The sequence below is a fragment of the Poecilia formosa genome, unplaced genomic scaffold (assembly GCF_000485575.1).
Source record: "Poecilia formosa unplaced genomic scaffold, Poecilia_formosa-5.1.2 Scaffold130, whole genome shotgun sequence".
NCBI lineage: Eukaryota > Metazoa > Chordata > Actinopteri > Cyprinodontiformes > Poeciliidae > Poecilia > Poecilia formosa.
Window position 1 is genome coordinate 1,203,886 of NW_006800069.1, and position 25,170 is coordinate 1,229,055.

General features: G+C 39.3%; 3 protein-coding genes across 4 annotated transcripts; 2 read left to right on the top strand and 1 right to left on the bottom strand.

Annotated features, from left to right (window-relative positions):
- Window positions 1-1,587: 1,587 nt before the first annotated feature.
- Window positions 1,588-6,857, bottom strand: ccnb3 (cyclin B3). Of its 2 annotated transcripts, none has more exons than XM_007561734.2 (12): window positions 6,708-6,857; window positions 6,375-6,506; window positions 6,166-6,249; window positions 5,220-5,332; window positions 4,961-5,132; window positions 4,239-4,337; window positions 4,059-4,151; window positions 3,787-3,924; window positions 3,502-3,657; window positions 3,252-3,401; window positions 2,172-2,302; window positions 1,588-2,076 (listed from the first exon to the last, which is right to left on the bottom strand). In XM_007561734.2, exons 2-12 carry the CDS (start codon window positions 6,456-6,458, stop codon window positions 2,004-2,006), a joined length of 1,293 nt encoding a protein of 430 aa, XP_007561796.1. In that variant the 5' UTR covers window positions 6,459-6,506; window positions 6,708-6,857; the 3' UTR covers window positions 1,588-2,003. The 2 variants fall into 2 exon arrangements, with proteins under 2 accessions (XP_007561796.1, XP_007561795.1); XM_007561733.2 differs by having other exon boundaries at window positions 6,375-6,509; window positions 6,708-6,856.
- Window positions 6,858-9,935: 3,078 nt separating this feature from the next.
- On the top strand, window positions 9,936-16,481 carry LOC103144656 (A-kinase anchor protein 11). The gene is made up of 2 exons (XM_007561736.2): window positions 9,936-10,171; window positions 14,055-16,481. Exon 2 carries the CDS (start codon window positions 14,061-14,063, stop codon window positions 14,928-14,930), a length of 870 nt encoding a protein of 289 aa, XP_007561798.1. The 5' UTR covers window positions 9,936-10,171; window positions 14,055-14,060; the 3' UTR covers window positions 14,931-16,481.
- A 2,188-nt stretch (window positions 16,482-18,669) lies between these two features.
- Window positions 18,670-25,062, top strand: LOC103144657 (A-kinase anchor protein 11-like). The gene is made up of 2 exons (XM_007561737.2): window positions 18,670-18,748; window positions 22,636-25,062. Exon 2 carries the CDS (start codon window positions 22,642-22,644, stop codon window positions 23,509-23,511), a length of 870 nt encoding a protein of 289 aa, XP_007561799.1. The 5' UTR covers window positions 18,670-18,748; window positions 22,636-22,641; the 3' UTR covers window positions 23,512-25,062.
- Window positions 25,063-25,170: the final 108 nt, after the last annotated feature.

Sequence of the window (25,170 nt, forward strand, 5' to 3'; positions counted from 1 at the left end):
CTCTTGGACTGTTTCTATAAGTAGTAGATACCCACATGGAAGTTCAGAAACACGCTGGAAGGAGGAAATACTTTTTACTAAAATAAAACTTCTTAGCAATACTGTTGAATACTTAAGTGTGCATTCACACCAACCTGTTTGGTCCGATTTAACCAAACTCTAGTTCAAGAAGTCAGGTTTGTTTGAGGAGGTGTGTATAACTTTGATGCGGACACAAAAGAAAAAAAAAAAGCAAACTCTGGTCCGCATAAAAATCTCAGTCTTGGTTCAGTTGACGTGAACTCTGGTGCGGTTTGAATGCGTGTGTGGATGCAAGCGGACCAGAGACCGCTTCAAAAGCAGCAAGAGAAGTGAAGCAGAGGGCATTCTGGGTAAACACAGCTAAAACGACTAGAGCAACACTAACGGGAGAAATGACTTGTGGTCTTTGCCAAAGACAAATCCTACTACTGTTGAAATCTGAAAATAAAATCTGCTGCTCCATTTTTTTATATTTCACGAAGACAGAAGTTACGCTCAATGTCTTCTTCAGAGGTTTTGTTTCTTTCAGTAGCTTTTGGTGCAGCCCCACCAGGGAGGAGGTAAAAAAGTTTCTCCATTAGTTTGGATCATTTTACACAGTGCAGTGTGAAAGCCAACCGCACCAGCTGAAAATGTAACAAACGTTGCAATTCCAGTACCCAATCGAGCCAGCTCTGCTATTTAAGTGTGAAAACACTTAAACAGTAGGCAGAACAGATATCCACTTTTCAGCTGTAAAATCACCCTAAGCATACAGCCAGAGCTACAATTAACCCAGATCAGGCATGTAAAGCTTAAGTCCCAAGAGACAAAAGTGGTACACTGCAGAATCTTGTCTTAATGACCCACCAGTTGGTTATGTTCACACTGCAAATCTCAAAATGCACCAGAATGGCTATGTAGGTGCAAACAACCGTCAGTGCAACCTGTTTTACACACATTCTTTTACTGTGTGTAAAAGAAAAATGTCAGGTTGTAGTCTTGAGAACATGGTCTTCTGCCCCTGAATTTGGTTGCAACACTGAACTGTTTAAAAAAGCAAATAAAGACACAGGAGCCAGTTAGTGTTTTTAAATAATTTTAGCTACCAAGCACTAACATCTGTTGAGGACCAGTCTTTGTTCTGTTGGTGAAAGAACAGTTTCATTTACCCAGAGGACAAACAAAATGTCCTCTGGGTAAATGAGACCAAACTCGACTGGTGTGAATCTTTAAGTCTTTGTCTCATTTTTGCATCCAATAAGTTTGTATTAATGCAACAAGTCCTTTACCTCCCAAGTTTCTTTCCCAGTTCTTTGTGATCCCGTCAGTCAGAAAACATACAAAACCTCTCATGTTGTGACACCGACCTCTAGTGGTAAAAAAGAAGAATTACAGTCACCGGAAATTAAACTTGCAACTCTAAGTCACTTTAAAGCGCAACGAAATAAACGGTAAATGTCTAAATAAAAGTGAAATAATCATTCATTGGAGTAAAGAGTAAAACATTTCTTTATTTTAAAACTTCGCATAACAGCATGACAAAAAAAAAAAAGAAAAAAAAAGGAATAGCATTATTTGGTTTTCTTTTATACAAATTATTAGCTAAACATGATAAACACTGTACAACCAGAAATGCATGCATAGCTGCTAACGTGAACAATATCTGAAATCTTTTTTAAAAATTGTGGGCCAGTCCATAATTCACTAGCAAGTATACACACAGAGGAGTTTACAGATTACTAATGAATTACAATTTCACTGATCTTATAAAAACCTATATATATATATATAAAAAAAAAACAAATCCACTGATAAAATAAGTTTAACATGTTAATAACAATGCCCACATTAAGAACACTCCTTGAGAACTGGTTTTATTTCCAACTTCACACGGAAGACAAACTGGACAACATATAAATATTAAACATTAAATTATGTACAACGTTTGTCCTAATGGGAGCTTTCACTCAACTTAAGTCTTTTAGAGCATTTCTCCATCTTCACGAAGAGGCCAAGGCTTTCTCCAAGACATTAATATCAACCAAAGGAAGAGAAGCTACTTCAAAAAATACCCTGGGGAAAATGAGATAAATAAATTATACTGGATTATTCAACCCGTCAGCTCAGAACAGCAATATCTCCAAGTGTATTTCTATTTGCAGACTTACTTATGAGAGTATTTGTTCCGGATGGTTTTCAGGTTATCGTCGGATGGAGCTTGAAGGATAGAGTGGAGTTTTCTGACCACAGGCTTCAAGTCAGACACCTGATAGCCGGAGTGGAACTGCAGGATGGGGCACTGCAGGAGCGACAACACGGAAGAAAAGTTACATCCGGCTTTGGGGTTCAACATTTCATGAGATGTTTGCAGTCCATTGTAAAAGTACTTTGGCAAAAACGGTCACCACTTAACCAATATAAGCTTCTATCGTTGTAATATTAGATTTTAATATGCTTCTATAAGACGTACTCGTCTCCCACTTTGTCCACCATTTTGTTGAACAAAAGTTTCCCGTTCAGCCTGCAAAGACTCTTGGGATACATTGGGCTGTTACTGATAGACTTGTTCTTCAAATCCAGAGAAAAGAAGAACGCTTTGGGAGGAGCCTTCATATTTGGGCAGTCTTTGTTGGATCACTGATGCAATAGTAGGGCTGGGATATAACTCTATACCAATATTAAAACACGACAGACATGTATTAATATCAATAGGAATGCTCAATAGTTTCACTGAACTCCAATCCAGAACCGCACAGGATTCTGGGGGATGTAGACAGGCCTGTCACAGTAACAATTTTTGCTAGATGATAAATTACTGTGAAAAATGATAATGATCTCAAAACAATTGTCAAGTAATATTGTTAAGTTGACCCTCTCAAAGGTCAATAAACTTTAATTTTGCAAAGAACAATGTTCATTGGAACTGGAAGATATTTTAACCATCTAAAAAAACACTAAAACGGCAATAAAGCATTACTGAACCCATAAACACATTATGAAGTCCACAAACAAAATTGCCCTTCAAAAAAAAAAAAATCATAACTAAACTGCTTAAAAATAAAATGAAATGGAATCAAAACTGTGCATCACAACACCAGTTTGTCAATATTTCAGATCTTTAAAACAAACAAAAAAAAAACTTAATCAATGTTAACTGATATGAAAGGCAATACGTAATCAGCTTTCAAACACAGACCTGTAAAGAGCACCTGTGGTTTAGGTTCTTGTTTCAGGTAGAGGTAGCTTACCCATCCTCCCAGGTTTTTGGTGACCAGCGCCATCAGCAGGCAGGCTGATGCCAGCCGTGAGCCCCGCTCCTCCACAAAGTCGATCTCCATCAGACTCATCTCACAGAAGAAGCGAGCCAGAGTCAGCGTGTCCATGCCGACATTCAAACACTGCAGGGAAGAGAAAAAAAATAAAAGGTTAGGCCAAGTTAGACCTTAAGTCTTCAATCGCTCTGCTGTACAACAACATTTACGACTAAAGTCGACCCACCCTGGCATAGCGTCTCAGGAACCGATACGGGATGGGAATGTTGATGTCGAACGACAGCGTTTTCAGGATGTTGGCTTCTATGCTGATGAGCTCGGGCCGTTTGTAAGCGTCGTCGCAGATGTAGAGGAAATCCTCGACGGGGGGCGGGCAGCGCTCCTGCAACCAACGACAAAGAGACTCAAAACGGTTCAAACTGAAATGTCACTTCAAACCAGCTAGGGAAAAAAAAAAAAAAAAAAAAGACAAAAAAAAAAAAAAGACAGCTACAAAGGCAGAAGTTCTCACCTCAAATTTGCAGGCGATCAGCAGGGCGGTAGAACCGACGAGCTGCAATAAGTCCCTGTGGATGGGGACTTTTGACAAGTAGTGGTCTGTCAACTTCACGGCCAAGTAGAGGGTCTCGTGGAACAGCTCAAAATTCTCCTATGTGAGAAAAAAAAAAAAAAGCACAATCAAGAGATCAGAAAGGCAACCACTCTTCAAGTTATCAAAATGTTTTTCTTAGATCAGAAGACGCTTTGATCTTTTCCCACAAACACACTGGCTGAATAAATCACCTGGACTTCAACCAGCCAATCGATCAGGATCGCCCTCATGTCTGGGCTGAGGTAGGGCTGCTTGTCCATGTAGTTGGAAAGGACGAACTTTTCCTGAAGGTGAATAATGAGGATTATGGAGCTGAACTAACAACAAAACACAAATAACTCAATGTTAAAGGTTTTCTAGAGTTCCCTCACCTCTCTCTTTTTAAGGTAGTCAAAGATATCCTTTGCATACTCGGGACACATGTAACAGTCTTCAGAGTTATCAGAGTCGATGTCGAACTCTTCTGGGATCTGTACAAGTCCAAGGAATGTGAAGTTAAAACCCGAGGCTTTCCTTTACCCAACTTTAGGCTAAGTTCACACAGCAGGCAAATACGACCCAAATGCGGCTTTTTCCACACCCAACTGAAAGGCTCATTTCAAATCTTTGCATGGTCATGTCGCATTTTAACCTATTTTCATGCCCTTGATGAGACATACGCAATTATTATGAACCAGAAAAAGCCAGGCTCGGTAAATCTGGACATAAACAGCGGCTGAAAATTATAATTATGAACTTATAGACCCTGAAGCGCATCACATCACAATCCCACCACAGTTGGCTCTGAATCCACATCCAAACAAACTTCTCCACTGACATTGCTGTCGATGCTTCACAAGACCATTGCTAGTAGTTGTGCTTTTTAATTAACTTCCTTCATCTTGTCATGATTTCGCAACGATATTGTCAATTCCCATTACTGACTAAAGTTTAAAAAAGGAGCCATAAACGACTCCGTCCATTATTACTTTCATAAAGTAATAATGCTGCCGTGTGACGTCAATGTTCACGTGCGCACGCGTGTCGCTTTTCGGAGTCGAGCATCAAGTCCTGCGGTGTGAGCGTAGTTTTAGAAATGCGCTGCTCTTCTTACAGGCTGCCTCTGGATGTGTGCTGGCACTGCCCGGGGAGCAGGGGATGAAACATCTACAGGTTCTTCTGCCGGAGACGAGTCATCCTTCTGCGGCTCCTCGTTCTTCTTCTCCTCCTCCACGTCGGACCTCTCTTTCTCGGCCGGCGATCCCTCGGAGCTCGCGGATGACGACCTGCAGGAGGCGAGAGGCTGGGAGGTGAAGGCACCGAGCGAGAAGAACCATGACGGAAAATAAACCCAGAAGATCTTCAAAACGTACTTTTGTAGGTTTGTTTGATTCTTTGACAGCACCGAGGCAGAGTTGGTCTTCTTTTCAACTTTCTTTGCCGACTCCCTCTTCCTACCTGGAAGGCTGATCGTCACCTTGTGAGCCTCGAGACAGATTGGATGAGAATTTCAAAGTAGTAATATTTAAAGTGCAAACATGTGACAAATAAAATCACATGTCAAAGTGCAAAAGAAGAATTTCATATCGATCAAGTTAACCTGACCTATACACACACACACACAGAGTAGTGATTAACTACGACTATCCCCAGTTATCACCAACTTCGCGTTTCAACATGGTCCCACTCCCCAACAGTAAGCTGTGATGGGGACATGTTTATTTGACACGACACACATATAAAAGTGTGTCTAAAAATAATGTTACACTTAGCACCTCTAATCTGAACAAGTTAAAAGTGTTGTTTGCACATGACGAGTAAAGCTTTAAATGTTTGTAAGAGGTACTGCGAACAGCATCTCTGGGCAGCGCCATGTTGAAAATGCGACTTTTTAACTGGGACGCTGTTACGTCGCGTTTGAGGTCAAACCCAGCTCAGAGTTCCGAGGTAACTGGAACGCAGCATTTATCAAAGCATAGAGCTAGACCCCAAAAAAGGAAAAAAAAAAAAAACCTTTGTGTGAAAGACTACATTGTAGTTAGTGCATCACAAACAAGGAAAGTTGCACCAAATGATGGCAACCTTTGCACGTATGTGACATAATACAGGGATTCTGTTTTGGTACAATTTTTCTAAAGAAAAAAAAAAAGAAATAGAAGCAGTAATCATCTCTTCGCTGCCCCAGTCATCCACTTCCATGCCAATACTTGATACATTGCGTCTCCTCTAGGTAACATGTTGCGCCTAGTTTTAATGCCACTTTTCAGGCCGAGTTAGCAAGTTGCCATATTTCTCTAAAGACAGACACGCAGAACTCACATTGGTGATGTCGATGAAGGCAGTCCTCTTCTTGGGAGCTCCATGAGGAGGAGACGAGGACCGCTTCACCTGAGTGGCCTCTTCCTGAAACACAAGCAGCACAACAAATCATGCATGTATTGCATCGTCGTAGTACGTGCACTGTCAGACTGTTGCGTTGCATGCTTTGTTGGCGACTTAAAGAGATTTCTATTGCCCATTCCCCTCACCTGGTTCTCCGAGGCTGCTGCATTCACCTTGGATGCCTTGGTCCCTGCAGCCTCTTTGTTTTTCTTCCCTCTTGTGAAAGGCATGGCAGCTTCGTTCACCTTTATCCCGCGAAAACAACTGTCCAGTCGCCGCTGCTGTTTGGATTGCACACAAGGAAGGCAGAAAATGGCGCACTTACACCAAAAACAAAGCAAAAAACTCTTCACGGCTTTGGCACTAAGGCTAATTTAAACTCGCTCGCATGAAAGGGAGTCTCCGTGGCTGAGCTTGCACGACGGGCGGAGTTTCCTCGAAACGGCTCTGTGCTCGAAGACGCCGAAATTTAGTCTTACCTTAGTGTGCTTCGCTCTGTTAAATCCAGCTTAGACAGTAGAGAGTAGCCTTTTCTGGAATATTTATTCCAATTTAGCTGGGTTGCTTCACAGTCGGCAGCGTTTTCAGCTGAGGATCTGAATCTCCTGCGTCTTGCTTTCATTGGCTATAATTTGAGCCAAACGGACCAATCAGGAAGCGGAACAGAATGCAGTTGATAAGGAGCGCTGGTTATAAGTACCAGCTCCTACCGGTGCACTATCGCGGAGTTAAAGAAATTACATAATTAACGTGCTTTATCCCAAAATATATTTTCAAAAATCATTGTAGGGGTATTTTAATTGCTTACATTTAATGTATAAAAGAAACTCTTTTATACAAGCAATGACTATTCCTTTCTAAATGTAACATGTTTCTGGAAATGATGACGAACCCGTCTGTTCGACAACAAACACACCTTAAAACAACAGGGAGGAGCTCTAGAAGTATTCAAACTCATGACAACCAATAGAAATTCACACTTTAAGAGCTTTGTTGCTGTTTTGTTCAGGGAGGTTTTAAATTGCAGTAACCTTGTCATCTCATAAGACACACACACACACACACACACGTACGTGTTCTCCGTCTACGAGTTATCGTTTAGCTACAGAGTAAATAAATAAAATCTACTTTGAACTTTTCAAAGGGCATCTTTTGATTTCTTGATGTACTTTTCAATTGCTGAGAGGAAACGTCTTCACTACACTGGAATCAAATTATTATACTTATTTTAAAATACATACTTTTCATTTGTTTGTGTAGTCATTGAATGGAAATGCTCACATGAAGAAATATGAATTTGAGATGGGGTGACTTAATTCTAAGACTTTTCAAATATTCATCCAAATATTCTGTAGTGTATTTATGACAGCTTACGAAATAACAGGGGGAAAAAAAGAGACAAGTAATTCATTTATCATTTCATACATGTCAAAAACAAGATGAACATTCCTTTACCAAAAGAACGACAAGCAACAAAATAGGATGTCTTAGACTTTGAGTTTTTACACATCTTTATCACAGGTTGAGGGTGTTGCAAGTGTTTCCAGAGCTTAAGAAATAAAGAATAATAACTGGCCTGTTGGGACTTAGAAACACACAGGAGTTGCATCAACAAGTCTGCTTTTCCAAAGACCGACCTTTCTGCTAAAAAGGAGAAATATGTGTCTGTGATTGCATCTCTTGTGACAGAATTCAACCAGCGTTTCCAAGATTTTTCTGTCATTCAAAAACAAATCAAGTTGTCCTTGACCCCCTTTCTGGTGGATGCAGAAGAAGTGGAAGAGAGTCTGCAGTTAGAACTGATTTAAATGCAATGTGATGATTCTCTGAAGAGTCAACATCAGCTTCTCTCCCTCCCTGAGTTCTATCAGAGTTTGGTTAATGCCAAGTTTCCTCTGATGAGACGCCATCAGAGGCTCATCATACACACATGTATGATGAGCCTGTTTGGCTCAACACACATATGTGAACAAACATTTTCTCAGTTAAATCAGAACAAAAGCAGACTGAGAACCAGAATGACGGATAGCTCTTCACATTATAGATGCGTTAGAAATACACACAGTATTGATGTGTCAATATGTGACCTCTAGTGTGTGGCCCGGCCCTTTGTTTATTTTTCTGTATTTGGCCCTCACTAAAAAAAAGTTTGGACACCCCTGGTTTAGATAATAGATGGTCATGAAATTTTGTGTACACTCCAAGAACAGGTGAAGATGGAAAAAAAGAGGAAACTGGCAGCAAACAAGTATCTCACTGCCAGATGTTTGGATTCTTGTCAGAGTATCAAGCACTGGAGCTGTAATTTATTATTTTTTGTCTTAGTATGTGGATAGAAATACATTTAAACTAAAGCCAAAACCTTTTTCCTTTGACCCGTGAGAAAGAGTTATGTCTTCTCCCAGTAAACCCTCAACATACATCATTTCATGTACCTAACTCTGATCATTTGATACATGGATGGGGTTTGGACGTGACGTTCAGGGTTTTTTTTTTTTTTGGTGGAAACAGTTCAAGGGGAGCTACTGTAATCTGTTTGGGACGTAGAACCGCGTCAATAGCCAGATGTGGAACGCACAAACCAGGGATCCACAAATCATCACCGAAGGTTTTAGTTTCCTCTGCTTATTGTGCTTTGCATTAACTGTAGCCAAAAGAAAAAATAATGTGCTTTATAACATGAAATATATCTAAATATGATGGCATGAGAAAGTGTTGTTTTCTTTGTTTCTTTGGGTTTTTTGGGGTTTTTTTTGCAGATCTGTCACACTTCAGCGTTTCTGAAAATCAAACCAATTTAGGTATGAGTGAAAGACAACGCAAAAAGAACAACACAAAAATGCAGTTTTTAAATGAAAGTGTTTATTGTTGTGGGAGGTAAAAAAATATCCAAAGCTACCCGGCCATGTGTGAAAAGTGGCTAACCGACCCTTTTAAAACATAACTGTGGTTTATAACCCAGGAATGATTTTGTTTCCTTGTTGTCTTTAACCAGTATTTAAATTGGTTTGATGTTCTTTTAGTGTGACAAACAGCAAAAAACAAAAAAAAACAAACAAACTAGGAAATCAGGAAGGATCCAAACACTTTTTCACATAAAACTCAGATATTTTTATACAAAATTATTTACAACTTTTAAAGAAATACAAAGGTTCTAGGCTGTAATATCAAATTCAATTGTATAGTTTAAGTACCGCCAAAATTTATTTATTTATTTACTGTATTTTTTGCACATTTAAACACGTGCTTATTTATTTGTTGAACATTTATGTATTTATGTACTTATAGCTAATTATGGCAGGATTAGACCTCCATAACCAACTTTTCCTCTTACTTTCTCCTTGTTGCCTCCTTACCTCCTTATTGCTCTCAGTACTTTTTTCTCAGGTTTCTATCATGTTATGCATGAGTGGCAGAATTTGGTGTTTCATATCCCCACCTTTCTAAAATAATTTTTTGGAAAAAATCACCACCCCTTTTTTCCAAAAGATGTTTTAGGCAAAAAAAAAAACCAAAACAACAACAACAAAGTAACTTTTAAGAAAACAACTTAACCCATTATTTTTAGGAAGGTGACGACATGCAGCATCATCGCTCGTCAACTTTTAGCTGCATGTGTGGTTTCTTGACTTTATGTTTTTTTTTTGTCTTTATCAAACTTAACTACGGATGCAAACATAAACAAAAATGGAAACAAATGTGTTCTAAAAAAACATGTGCTCTCTAGATTTCAACCAAGCAAACAGAAGCGTCAACCCATCGACAGTACAACGCAGTTCTCTGCCACTTCCTTTTTTTTTTTCTCAGTGCTGTAAATTTCTTAAACTGGCTCCTCCCACGCACAAGTACACTTACAGAAACTTACAGGAAGTGAGCAAAACTGGTGAACTCTTTCCCATGTCACCATTTACACTGAAGACACTGTGCACCAAGCTCCAATGTGGTAAGTTTGCCTACACGCCGATATAGTTCAGGCTGCCTGTTGCTTCACGTCTTTCTTTTTCTGTTTCAAGCTTCGTATACGTTAACATATCGTACATCAAGTTGCCTCTCAGGACTCTTTTTGTATTTTCACTTAATATTTTCCTTGCCTTTTTTATCTTCCACTCTCAACATGGTCTGTCTCTTTTTAGTTCTGACAGCCTATATGTTTATTAACTTTTATTTGAGGCATTTTTGAATTTCTTCTCAGTTATTTTCTTTTCCTGAAGGAAATGATGGTTTGGGATATTCACACAAACCTAAAATAGCTTCTTGCAGAAGAGTTTTTATTTCCCCCTCGCCCCCTCTCAACAGATGAACCAGTGGGAAAGAAAGAGGAAAAAAATAAAGCCTTCCTTAAAGGTCAAGTGAGGTTTCAGCCAAACACAAAACACACTTAAAACTGCCTTTGTACTTACTGCAAATGTAGTGCATTTGATTGCTTGTGAAAACCCCAACAAAGGCGTACTGGTGTCATTAATTTAACGACACAATGACCAGGGTCAATACTTTATGTTTGGGGTTGTATAATATAACGAGGAGGCATCCTAATTGTGACGGACGCTCCTCTGCCTCATCAGAGTGTACAACTCGCATTGTCAGGAGAAAACATTCTTTGTTCTTGCTGTAATTTGTTCCACATCTGCTCTTCACTCTGCATCTTGCCCGTTCTGCGCTCTGTATGATGTTTCCTATTGTCTGACTGATTGGACAATAGGATATTAGCTCAACAAGCCATTAAAATGTTGGAAACGTGTTTGCTGTGAGCGACTGGTTTGTGGGATTAAAAACCCCAGGATGCCTCTGGTGATACTCGAAATGCTAGTTTGCAGTGGAGGAAGATACAAAAAGAAAAGATGAACTGTTTTTGTCTTAGTTTGCCATAAAAGGTTGTTGCTAAAGTTTACAGAATGATAAAAACTTATGTAGATGGCTCCATTGTAATCTGCGCTATATTTAGTTTAAGTTTATCTAAAGAAAAACCTACACTGCACTGTAGTTTTATTGTTTTTAAAGTGCGAAATTTAGATTTACCTTAGCTTAAAAGAAATGACCATGTATAAAAGGTTACAAAAAGTAACTTCAGAGTTTCTTTACTATTTATTTTGGATCTGTGATGCTAGCTTGACATCTTTTCCTTGTTGTTGTTTTTTTTTTTAAACAATAAATACATTTCTGACATCTCATTGATTTTTCTTTATGTTATTAGAGGCTCACATTTTTATGAACTTACTTTACCTTAAAATTAAGTGTTTAAAACACAAGAAGAAACTACAGTTGTGTCATCATTCATTCACAGTTTGTTGTGCTAGCTTAGCAAAGTGGTATTGTTTACATTAGCTTGGTTCTCGAGAGTTAGCCTATTTCGTTCATGCTTTTGTATTTCTCTTCAGGTGTATTGGCTAAAGTTGTTGTAAATTAAGTTTGGCTTTAAAAATTAACATCCACAAGCCAAAACTAACTTTACACCAGTTTTATTTTTTATTTGCCATCTGCTACGCTAGTTTGACACCTTGGAGCTATGTCGCTAGCATAACCTGGTTTTGTAAGGCCTAACCAATTTGTCATTTTACAATGCTTCCCCAAAGATTTAGAGGCACATGTTGTCATAAGACCAAAAACGACCTTATTGTTCATTTTGGACGACAAGCAATTGTCTCAACAGTATCAGAGAAAGTATCATAAAAATAGTAATCTGACTGATGAGGCTACAAAAAAGTTTGCACATTAATATGGAGAAATATGGTTCTTGGTATTGACAGAGAAGCACACAACCAGTTGGGCAAGAAATTTCTCAGTAGTCTGGGCATGCAAAAATATTGCTATCAATTAAATAATAAGAATGCATAAATGAAAGTTTGTGGCTACTGAGTCCTTTGCAATGCAGGGATTTGCAAGAACCTTAAATGAACACAATTAACAGTCATGACAAACTTGAACAGGGAGCAGATGGTTGAGTTGAAGATCCAGTTCAGTCGCCTGCTTTCTGGAAACACCGGGGTTTATCATGGACTGTTAAACGGTTCATCCACCCCCCCGTCACGATGAAGCCTCAGCATGGTGGAAGAGCTCCGGTTACAGTAAGACAAAACCTGGGAGCAAATCCTACATTTCACCTACAATATAAATAAAAGTTAATTCATGTAAACTCAAATATCTCGTAGAAAGGAACTGGAATAATCCAAAAGAAATGACAACAGAATAATAATAATTTACCTTATTCTGTGAACAGATCAAAATGATCCCAAATTTAGAAAACTTCCTCTTCCTTGGTTGATCCATGCTGTGCAGACTGTGTAGATCCGTGACACTTTTATGGCTTTATGTGTTATTGTTTGCATAGAATATATTTCAGAACCAACCAACACTTGACTTGGTCTTGACAAAACATTTAGATGTTTATCCCACGGTATGTTTTCCAGCTTTCCCAGCCTAATTCGCTGGAATTGCAAAAGCTCCACAGAGTGAGTGACAGGTTGCTGCTGTCGCCAAGCCCAGCAATTTGAGCTGGAGCAATTTTGAACTGAACTTCCTGCCTGTCACATCCGGACTGGCTGACAGCTCATCTGGTGACAGGCTGTGGTTGAGGCCTTATCTTACTTTCCATCCTAAGCTTCAGAGGGGGACTTCCTTTTCTCTCTGTTTCTCTGGTCTTTCTCTTGCTTTGAAAGATTCCTGACTCAATTATCTCTTTTGATGTTTCTTGGGGCTTTCTGTCAATTCGTAGCTTGTCAGCTTTTTTTTTCTTCTTCTCTAAAACGAAGCAGACTAAGACCCTGAAGAGAGCTGAAGCAACATTTGTGGGCAACATTTGTATCCTACTACACTTTAAACTGAACTTTTTTATTTATTTATTTATTTATTTATTTATTTTTTGCTTTTACTGAGAAATATTGCAGCCAAGCCATTCAAACAAAATGTTTAGTTCCATTCTTTCTATAAAAGTAAAAGCTCTGGGAATTTTTAAATGCTAAAACTCACACAGTGCCAAATGTTGAACTTGAACTCTTTCATATTTTGACAAAATACCATCACAAACTTGCATTTTCTATTAATTTTACCTGAAAGACCAACACAAATCAGTTGCAAATCAGTTCACGAAAAGAAATCAGAAAAGCTGTGCGACTGTTGTATTACTTCGATGTCCCAAAATGAAACTCAGTGTAACAAATTACCTTCAGATTGGTAACCTGGTATACAACCTTAAAATCTTGCTCACGTTAAAAAAACATGAAAACTATTAGTTTTTTGTTGTAAAAACCTCTTTCTTATGGAAAAAAGCCTGTAGAACTCTTATTAGGTGAACTGCTCAGATAATAACCAAACTTAAATCTGTAGACTTCATTTATAACTAACCAGGTGCTTTGTTGATGTAAAGATAGATGGAAATAGTTCAGATCAAAGCACGTTCATGTGTTAAAACAGCAGAGCCCAAGTTCAGACGTAAGACTCAATGAAAATTTGGGAAAAAATTTGAAAATTAATGTTTAGAGATGTCCTATATCCAATTTTATTGAGCTTGAGCCACTTTGCAGAGAAACATGCATGAAAAGGTCTTTAGATGTCAAAAGCTGGTAGAAATGAACCCAAAAAACTGAAACTGAATCTAAGTGCATTCCTATAAAGTTCTCACTAAGAGTATTGACAAAAAGTACAGCTAACTTTTCTTTATACAAACCTTTTTTTAGCTTTTACTGAAGACTTATGTTGTACTTTGTGTTGGGTTATCACATAAAACCTTAAAAAGTACGCTAAAGTTTGAGGATGTAATGTGACAAAGTTTGCAAAAGTTCGACATGGATTCTTAAGGAAGGCATTGTAGCTTATTGTCTTTATCTTCACAGGATCCAATGCAGACTCTAAGCGCAGACTCAAAGTGGCGAGAACCCGTTCCCGAAACCTCTGGCAAAGGAATCCCCATGTACGCCGACATTCTGGACAAGTTTGCCCAAAATCTTGCAGACAACATAATCCTCTCCTCTCTAGAGCAAATGGAAAAGTTGGAACCTGCAGAGCTGCAACCTATTCAAACGCCGGAGACCTTAGCCGAGGAGTTGGCATCAGCAATAGTTGAGGTTGCTCTGAAAGACGTCTGCTTGCCTCAATATCCGCCATCAGATGTTGAAAAGAACGACTGTGAAGAGGCTGAAAATGGGCCCCCTGCATCCGGAGAAGAAGAGGACCTGTTGGAACGAGAGATGATTTCCTTAAGGGAATTACAGACTCACAGAAACTCTCAGTCCAACCATCCACCTCTGTACCAATCGGGCCTTCCTGCTGTAGGTTCCCTGGACTACCCAGATGCCCCTCCGACCACCCCCCTCATCCCGGAGCTGGAGCGGAGCAGGAACAGTTTCGCTCGGAAGCTCAAGGGGGGGCTAGCAAAAGTCTTCCTGCCTTCTCCTCCTCCACCCACTCCGAAAGACAAGGAGGACAACTCGGGCGGTGTGATCAGTGACCCCCAAGTGGAATTGATGGAGCATCTGATGCATTCCCTATCTACAAACGACCTGGCGAGAGACGGCCTGCAGGCGCATGGAGCCGGCGTGGAGGCTTTCGCAGAGGTTCTGTCGTGTGACGTGTTAAGCTGGGTCTTGAGCGTGAAAAACAAGCAGCAGGGGTCGGATGAAAGCGATCTTCATCAGCTGGCTCACCAACTGGCTGAAACAATCATCACTTCATCGCTGGATAAAGCTAAATGTGACCTCCTGTCTGACTAGTACGTGTTTGTTCAGGAGTTTTGACGTGAGGTCCTTCTAAAATGTTTCAAGCAGGTCATATTTCATCATCAGGAGATAACCCTTTTGGCATCTTAATTCGGTAAAAATCCAGATTACGGAAAGATATGAGCTACTCTGAAAGGGTTTCAAAGCATACGTAGACTTCTTCCCCTCTTAAAACGTCTCCAGTCACATATAGGGTTAATGTAAATGGTACTTCATTAACTTTTTCAGAGGGTTTTCATTTTATCTGTCTACTTGCATAGAAGCCGATGATTATCTGAAAAAGAAATATAGGTCGGAGGCAGTACGCCACCAGAGTTCTTCCATTGTGAAACCATGTGAATTCTTTCCAGTCAGAGTAACCACAAAAGACATATAAAAGCACAAATCTTCTCAGGGTGCTTGTAAACTGCGGTGAATTGATTTTTACGCAAATGTACTTTTCTAATTGATTTTTTATTTTTTTTCGCCACGATCAAAAAAGCCTCAAATGTTTTGTTTTTGGTACGTTTCACACAGGAAGATGTTTGGTCGCGAACTGTTTCCTGCCTTCATTTTCTGTGTAACACTCATCTGTTTGATTCTAATGACATCACACTTTAAACACAACCACAAGCTCACAAAATAACATCGACATAAACTGCTACAACTTTTTCACAACTGGAACTGATGATAAACGTCTGTGTTGATCTTGGGCACCGCTCTGGCTAGCTTGTAGCTTTTAGCCCAGGGGATAAGCTAATCTGGATTTTTATAAAATAAAATGCCAGTATTTATCTACTGCAGAATAGATAAGTGCTGCTCCTTCCTAACCTGTAAAAGGAACTGTTCCTTTTAGTTTGGTTTCTGTCTTGTTTAGTATTCTGACTTCCTTTTTTGGCTTTCTAAACAAAGCTAGTTTCGCTCAAAGCTAATGTGCTAATGGCTATATTTGTGGCTTTGACCTGCTGAGCCCAAATAATGGTGCCAGTCCAAAACAGATGGAGTACTTTGGTGTAGCTCATGCAGCCACAGGGATTCAGCACCTATTGCAGTCCATCCCCTTTAGATGGCAGCACAGGAGAAATGTTCTGGCATGTTTTCAGTCAGATCCAAAAATGATTAGCTGTATGGATACAAAGCTGCTCTTTCTTTTCTTAACCGGCCCCCCGACAAAAAGCCCCCCCCAAAAAAACAACTGTCTTAATTTGAAAGAGTGTAAATTGAATGTGTTTCATGTATCTAATTTAAAATATGCAGAATGTGTTTGCTTTGTTTTACGCTGAACAGTTCTATATTTGTTGGGTTCATAAGGAAAAGTAGAGCTGCATGTAACACATCTGAGAAATATTTATTTCACCAAGCATGGCACATAGTCCGAATTATTTTTATGGTCAAGGCTGGGTGCTCTCCTTACATTCTGTTTTTACAACTTATATTGTATGTGTTAGTATTTAAAATTTTGTCTTAAGCCAACTTTGATGTACAGTCTTGGTCAGAAACCTTTTGTGAAAAAGATAATTTCAGTGTTTTTAGGTTGAATAAAGGGTGAAATGGATTGAAAAACGATTAAACGAACAGATTGTAAATGTCTATGTATGGATATTTTTGACCTTTCGTTGAACAGAGTATGTGTGGGGTCAGGCACTGATGCTGGACATTTTCATCCCAAAGGTGGTGTGTTAAGTTAACGCAGGGTCAGACCCGTGTGCAGACTTTCTCAGTCACGTCTTTCTGAACAGTGAACTACGTCTGCAGACATGTTGGAACAGGAAGCACCATCCCCAAACTGTTCCCACAGAGATGGTCAGCAAATTGTCAAAAATGTCTTTGTGTGCTTCAACGTCAAGCGTTCCTCTCACTCTCATTGAAAAAAACTCTATACCCCCATCCATCCCACTTTACACTTGGCAGACTGCAGTCAGGAAGTAACATTGTCCTGAAGAGTATCAACCCAGAATCGCTCACTGACAGAAAAAGAGCGATTCGTCTTTCAATGAAACACATCTCCACTCTTCTAGCTGAGAGTCCAGCGGCAGTGTGCTCTGCACCATTGAACCCAGCTCTTTATTGCTCTTGGTAATGTAAATTGTCATTCCATCCAAACCCATGAAGTACCCTATGTACCGTTTTTAAGCTAATCAAAGGCCTCGCCACATTTATTGGTCTGAAGTTACTGACTCTGGAGGCAGTTGGCAACTTCATTCAGCATTCACTGTCTCCACTCTGTGGTTTTACGTAACCTACCACTCCGTGCCCGCGTTGCTTTTGCTCCTTAACTTTATTATGAAACCGCCAACAGTTGACAGTTGAATATTTGGGATTTCTTTTACAAATGGAGTTATTGCACGGAACGAGCCACCCAGCTCATGAAAGCAACCCATTCTTTCATAAACAGAAGAAGGAATGTTTGATTGTATGCACCTGTGGTTCTCACAGTGATTTAAAAATTTGAATGAAGTAGTTGGAAAGGTCCCGCAATGCTTATGGAAAATGTATGGTAAATCATCGTTTACTTATCCCGTTTGTCAAAGCTGAATATATGACGAGTGGGTTAATCTCTTCCTCCAAACAGATCATTAACATGATGCCGGTCGCTGGTTAAGATCAACTTGAGGCAAAAAGTTATCAAAAGTTCTTTACGTCTGAAACCTTTGAATGAATGAAAACCAGGAGCTAACCAGAAGGTATTTAGAAAATGCTTTGCTTGTTATGAGGAAACCTTCACCAAGACCCGTTTCCAAAACAATAAAACAAAGTAATTCTTGTTCTCCTCAGCCTGTTCCTTGACTGCCACTAGTTAAAGCAAAACAAAGAGACTCAACTTAGGCTGATGAAAACAGACATTTGGGCCCAGAACTTTTGTTTATTCTCTTTATGTTCACTTAAACACATAAACACATGTACAGATGTGTAAATAATGAGAAGTTTTTTTTACCCCAGACACAGATGGATTGAATTAAGCAAAAAAACAAACAAACAAAAAAAAAACGGTGTATGCTCAAATGTGACATTCACGGCAACTAAACATGGACTGGAAAAAGGGCAAACTGACTTAAATACAAGCACGGTGGTATATTAATAAGACTAAATAATAATGTTTAAAGAAGAAATAAAACCACACAAAATTTTACACTTATGATCCCCAGAGGAAAACTAGTAATTCAGTAGATCCCATCTCTTCTTGCATGTAGCACCAGGTGTGGCTTAAGGGTTTTGTGTGAACAGCTGTTGGTTGCATTGCCATGAAATTCAGGCGCTAAGCTGATGCTACCATGCTGGTTGAGACTCCGCAATGCAGCGAGACAAAATCCGGTGCGAGTGTCCAAATATGTCAGATAATTAAACACAACAAAAAGCGTCCGCAGGCTTCGTGTCTTGGTCTCCTCTGCAGGAATGGCTGGGAGGGTTATTTTCTTCCAGGGTCTGAAAACGGATCGCTATAAAGATTGTGAGGGATGAAGAAAGACTGCTTATCGTTAAAGACTCACCACCACAGCTGTGAGCATTTTACACTCCGAGCTTTTCACTTAGCTTTATGCGGGCTTTAAAGCTCCCACTTCACTTCTACTTTTATTTAAAAGCGGGGCTGTGAGCCGTACTCAGCGCCAACCTTTATGGGTGGAATGAAGTTCTATTTCCAGTTTGTCACAAGCCTTGTTGAGGACACAGCAAATACATGGNTTTTTTTTTTTCTCAGTGCTGTAAATTTCTTAAACTGGCTCCTCCCACGCACAAGCACACTTACAGAAACTTACAGGAAGTGAGCAAAACTGGTGAACTCTTTCCCATGTCACCATTTACACTGAAGACACTGTGCACCAAGCTCCAATGTGGTAAGTTTGCCTACACGCCGATATAGTTCAGGCTGCCTGTTGCTTCACGTCTTTCTTTTTCTGTTTCAAGCTTCGTATACGTTAACATATCGTACATCAAGTTGCCTCTCAGGACTCTTTTTGTATTTTCACTTAATATTTTCCTTGCCTTTTTTATCTTCCACTCTCAACATGGTCTGTCTCTTTTTAGTTCTGACAGCCTATATGTTTATTAACTTTTATTTGAGGCATTTTTGAATTTCTTCTCAGTTATTTTCTTTTCCTGAAGGAAATGATGGTTTGGGATATTCACACAAACCTAAAATAGCTTCTTGCAGAAGAGTTTTTATTTCCCCCTCGCCCCCTCTCAACAGATGAACCAGTGGGAAAGAAAGAGGAAAAAAATAAAGCCTTCCTTAAAGGTCAAGTGAGGTTTCAGCCAAACACAAAACACACTTAAAACTGCCTTTGTACTTACTGCAAATGTAGTGCATTTGATTGCTTGTGAAAACCCCAACAAAGGCGTACTGGTGTCATTAATTTAACGACACAATGACCAGGGTCAATACTTTATGTTTGGGGTTGTATAATATAACGAGGAGGCATCCTAATTGTGACGGACGCTCCTCTGCCTCATCAGAGTGTACAACTCGCATTGTCAGGAGAAAACATTCTTTGTTCTTGCTGTAATTTGTTCCACATCTGCTCTTCACTCTGCATCTTGCCCGTTCTGCGCTCTGTATGATGTTTCCTATTGTCTGATTGACTGATCAGACAATAGGATATTAGCTCAACAAGCCATTAAAATGTTGGAAACGTGTTTGCTGTGAGCGACTGGTTTGTGGAATTAAAAACCCCAGGATGCCTCTGATGATACTCAAAATGCTAGTTTGCAGTGGAGGAAGATGCAAAAAGAAAAGATGAACTGTTTTTGTCTTAGTTTGCCATAAAAGGTTGTTGCTAAAGTTTACAGAATGATAAAAACTTATGTAGATGGCTCCATTGTAATCTGCGCTATATTTAGTTTAAGTTTATCTAAAGAAAAACCTACACTGCACTGTAGTTTTATTGTTTTTAAAGTGCGAAATTTAGATTTACCTTAGCTTAAAAGAAATGACCATGTATAAAAGGTTACAAAAAGTAACTTCAGAGTTTCTTTACTATTTATTTTGGATCTGTGATGCTAGCTTGACATCTTTTCCTTGTTGTTGTTTTTTTTTTTAAACAATAAATACATTTCTGACATCTCATTGATTTTTCTTTATGTTATTAGAGGCTCACATTTTTATGAACTTACTTTACCTTAAAATTAAGTGTTTAAAACACAAGAAGAAACTACAGTTGTGTCATCATTCATTCACAGTTTGTTGTGCTAGCTTAGCAAAGTGGTATTGTTTACATTAGCTTGGTTCTCGAGAGTTAGCCTATTTCGTTCATGCTTTTGTATTTCTCTTCAGGTGTATTGGCTAAAGTTGTTGTAAATTAAGTTTGGCTTTAAAAATTAACATCCACAAGCCAAAACTAACTTTACACCAGTTTTATTTTTTATTTGCCATCTGCTACGCTAGTTTGACACCTTGGAGCTATGTCGCTAGCATAACCTGGTTTTGTAAGGCCTAACCAATTTGTCATTTTACAATGCTTCCCCAAAGATTTAGAGGCACATGTTGTCATAAGACCAAAAACGACCTTATTGTTCATTTTGGACGACAAGCAATTGTCTCAACAGTATCAGAGAAAGTATCATAAAAATAGTAATCTGACTGATGAGGCTACAAAAAAGTTTGCACATTAATATGGAGAAATATGGTTCTTGGTATTGACAGAGAAGCACACAACCAGTTGGGCAAGAAATTTCTCAGTAGTCTGGGCATGCAAAAATATTGCTATCAATTAAATAATAAGAATGCATAAATGAAAGTTTGTGGCTACTGAGTCCTTTGCAATGCAGGGATTTGCAAGAACCTTAAATGAACACAATTAACAGTCATGACAAACTTGAACAGGGAGCAGATGGTTGAGTTGAAGATCCAGTTCAGTCGCCTGCTTTCTGGAAACACCGGGGTTTATCATGGACTGTTAAACGGTTCATCCACCCCCCCGTCACGATGAAGCCTCAGCATGGTGGAAGAGCTCCGGTTACAGTAAGACAAAACCTGGGAGCAAATCCTACATTTCACCTACAATATAAATAAAAGTTAATTCATGTAAACTCAAATATCTCGTAGAAAGGAACTGGAATAATCCAAAAGAAATGACAACAGAATAATAATAATTTACCTTATTCTGTGAACAGATCAAAATGATCCCAAATTTAGAAAACTTCCTCTTCCTTGGTTGATCCATGCTGTGCAGACTGTGTAGATCCGTGACACTTTTATGGCTTTATGTGTTATTGTTTGCATAGAATATATTTCAGAACCAACCAACACTTGACTTGGTCTTGACAAAACATTTAGATGTTTATCCCACGGTATGTTTTCCAGCTTTCCCAGCCTAATTCGCTGGAATTGCAAAAGCTCCACAGAGTGAGTGACAGGTTGCTGCTGTCGCCAAGCCCAGCAATTTGAGCTGGAGCAATTTTGAACTGAACTTCCTGCCTGTCACATCCGGACTGGCTGACAGCTCATCTGGTGACAGGCTGTGGTTGAGGCCTTATCTTACTTTCCATCCTAAGCTTCAGAGGGGGACTTCCTTTTCTCTCTGTTTCTCTGGTCTTTCTCTTGCTTTGAAAGATTCCTGACTCAATTATCTCTTTTGATGTTTCTTGGGGCTTTCTGTCAATTCGTAGCTTGTCAGCTTTTTTTTTCTTCTTCTCTAAAACGAAGCAGACTAAGACCCTGAAGAGAGCTGAAGCAACATTTGTGGGCAACATTTGTATCCTACTACACTTTAAACTGAACTTTTTTATTTATTTATTTATTTATTTATTTATTTTTTGCTTTTACTGAGAAATATTGCAGCCAAGCCATTCAAACAAAATGTTTAGTTCCATTCTTTCTATAAAAGTAAAAGCTCTGGGAATTTTTAAATGCTAAAACTCACACAGTGCCAAATGTTGAACTTGAACTCTTTCATATTTTGACAAAATACCATCACAAACTTGCATTTTCTATTAATTTTACCTGAAAGACCAACACAAATCAGTTGCAAATCAGTTCACGAAAAGAAATCAGAAAAGCTGTGCGACTGTTGTATTACTTCGATGTCCCAAAATGAAACTCAGTGTAACAAATTACCTTCAGATTGGTAACCTGGTATACAACCTTAAAATCTTGCTCACGTTAAAAAAACATGAAAACTATTAGTTTTTTGTTGTAAAAACCTCTTTCTTATGGAAAAAAGCCTGTAGAACTCTTATTAGGTGAACTGCTCAGATAATAACCAAACTTAAATCTGTAGACTTCATTTATAACTAACCAGGTGCTTTGTTGATGTAAAGATAGATGGAAATAGTTCAGATCAAAGCACGTTCATGTGTTAAAACAGCAGAGCCCAAGTTCAGACGTAAGACTCAATGAAAATTTGGGAAAAAATTTGAAAATTAATGTTTAGAGATGTCCTATATCCAATTTTATTGAGCTTGAGCCACTTTGCAGAGAAACATGCATGAAAAGGTCTTTAGATGTCAAAAGCTGGTAGAAATGAACCCAAAAAACTGAAACTGAATCTAAGTGCATTCCTATAAAGTTCTCACTAAGAGTATTGACAAAAAGTACAGCTAACTTTTCTTTATACAAACCTTTTTTTAGCTTTTACTGAAGACTTATGTTGTACTTTGTGTTGGGTTATCACATAAAACCTTAAAAAGTACGCTAAAGTTTGAGGATGTAATGTGACAAAGTTTGCAAAAGTTCGACATGGATTCTTAAGGAAGGCATTGTAGCTTATTGTCTTTATCTTCACAGGATCCAATGCAGACTCTAAGCGCAGACTCAAAGTGGCGAGAACCCGTTCCCGAAACCTCTGGCAAAGGAATCCCCATGTACGCCGACATTCTGGACAAGTTTGCCCAAAATCTTGCAGACAACATAATCCTCTCCTCTCTAGAGCAAATGGAAAAGTTGGAACCTGCAGAGCTGCAACCTATTCAAACGCCGGAGACCTTAGCCGAGGAGTTGGCATCAGCAATAGTTGAGGTTGCTCTGAAAGACGTCTGCTTGCCTCAATATCCGCCATCAGATGTTGAAAAGAACGACTGTGAAGAGGCTGAAAATGGGCCCCCTGCATCCGGAGAAGAAGAGGACCTGTTGGAACGAGAGATGATTTCCTTAAGGGAATTACAGACTCACAGAAACTCTCAGTCCAACCATCCACCTCTGTACCAATCGGGCCTTCCTGCTGTAGGTTCCCTGGACTACCCAGATGCCCCTCCGACCACCCCCCTCATCCCGGAGCTGGAGCGGAGCAGGAACAGTTTCGCTCGGAAGCTCAAGGGGGGGCTAGCAAAAGTCTTCCTGCCTTCTCCTCCTCCACCCACTCCGAAAGACAAGGAGGACAACTCGGGCGGTGTGATCAGTGACCCCCAAGTGGAATTGATGGAGCATCTGATGCATTCCCTATCTACAAACGACCTGGCGAGAGACGGCCTGCAGGCGCATGGAGCCGGCGTGGAGGCTTTCGCAGAGGTTCTGTCGTGTGACGTGTTAAGCTGGGTCTTGAGCGTGAAAAACAAGCAGCAGGGGTCGGATGAAAGCGATCTTCATCAGCTGGCTCACCAACTGGCTGAAACAATCATCACTTCATCGCTGGATAAAGCTAAATGTGACCTCCTGTCTGACTAGTACGTGTTTGTTCAGGAGTTTTGACGTGAGGTCCTTCTAAAATGTTTCAAGCAGGTCATATTTCATCATCAGGAGATAACCCTTTTGGCATCTTAATTCGGTAAAAATCCAGATTACGGAAAGATATGAGCTACTCTGAAAGGGTTTCAAAGCATACGTAGACTTCTTCCCCTCTTAAAACGTCTCCAGTCACATATAGGGTTAATGTAAATGGTACTTCATTAACTTTTTCAGAGGGTTTTCATTTTATCTGTCTACTTGCATAGAAGCCGATGATTATCTGAAAAAGAAATATAGGTCGGAGGCAGTACGCCACCAGAGTTCTTCCATTGTGAAACCATGTGAATTCTTTCCAGTCAGAGTAACCACAAAAGACATATAAAAGCACAAATCTTCTCAGGGTGCTTGTAAACTGCGGTGAATTGATTTTTACGCAAATGTACTTTTCTAATTGATTTTTTATTTTTTTTCGCCACGATCAAAAAAGCCTCAAATGTTTTGTTTTTGGTACGTTTCACACAGGAAGATGTTTGGTCGCGAACTGTTTCCTGCCTTCATTTTCTGTGTAACACTCATCTGTTTGATTCTAATGACATCACACTTTAAACACAACCACAAGCTCACAAAATAACATCGACATAAACTGCTACAACTTTTTCACAACTGGAACTGATGATAAACGTCTGTGTTGATCTTGGGCACCGCTCTGGCTAGCTTGTAGCTTTTAGCCCAGGGGATAAGCTAATCTGGATTTTTATAAAATAAAATGCCAGTATTTATCTACTGCAGAATAGATAAGTGCTGCTCCTTCCTAACCTGTAAAAGGAACTGTTCCTTTTAGTTTGGTTTCTGTCTTGTTTAGTATTCTGACTTCCTTTTTTGGCTTTCTAAACAAAGCTAGTTTCGCTCAAAGCTAATGTGCTAATGGCTATATTTGTGGCTTTGACCTGCTGAGCCCAAATAATGGTGCCAGTCCAAAACAGATGGAGTACTTTGGTGTAGCTCATGCAGCCACAGGGATTCAGCACCTATTGCAGTCCATCCCCTTTAGATGGCAGCACAGGAGAAATGTTCTGGCATGTTTTCAGTCAGATCCAAAAATGATTAGCTGTATGGATACAAAGCTGCTCTTTCTTTTCTTAACCGGCCCCCCGACAAAAAGCCCCCCCCAAAAAAACAACTGTCTTAATTTGAAAGAGTGTAAATTGAATGTGTTTCATGTATCTAATTTAAAATATGCAGAATGTGTTTGCTTTGTTTTACGCTGAACAGTTCTATATTTGTTGGGTTCATAAGGAAAAGTAGAGCTGCATGTAACACATCTGAGAAATATTTATTTCACCAAGCATGGCACATAGTCCGAATTATTTTTATGGTCAAGGCTGGGTGCTCTCCTTACATTCTGTTTTTACAACTTATATTGTATGTGTTAGTATTTAAAATTTTGTCTTAAGCCAACTTTGATGTACAGTCTTGGTCAGAAACCTTTTGTGAAAAAGATAATTTCAGTGTTTTTAGGTTGAATAAAGGGTGAAATGGATTGAAAAACGATTAAACGAACAGATTGTAAATGTCTATGTATGGATATTTTTGACCTTTCGTTGAACAGAGTATGTGTGGGGTCAGGCACTGATGCTGGACATTTTCATCCCAAAGGTG

What these genes read in the sequence shown, in the direction of transcription:
- LOC103144657 (XM_007561737.2), top strand. Translation starts at nt 22,642, where the DNA reads ATGCAGACTCTAAGCGCAGACTCAAAGTGGCGAGAACCCGTTCCCGAA.
- ccnb3 (XM_007561734.2), bottom strand. Translation starts at nt 6,458, where the DNA reads ATGCCTTTCACAAGAGGGAAGAAAAACAAAGAGGCTGCAGGGACCAAG. An exon ending in AATCAAACAAACCTACAAAA is followed by an intron (nt 5,133 to 5,219) that starts GTACGTTTTGAA and finishes CGCCTCCTGCAG; the next exon opens with GTCGTCATCCGCGAGCTCCG. An exon ending in CCAAAAACCTGGGAGGATGG is followed by an intron (nt 2,303 to 3,251) that starts GTAAGCTACCTC and finishes TCGCTCCTGCAG; the next exon opens with TGCCCCATCCTGCAGTTCCA.
- LOC103144656 (XM_007561736.2), top strand. Translation starts at nt 14,061, where the DNA reads ATGCAGACTCTAAGCGCAGACTCAAAGTGGCGAGAACCCGTTCCCGAA.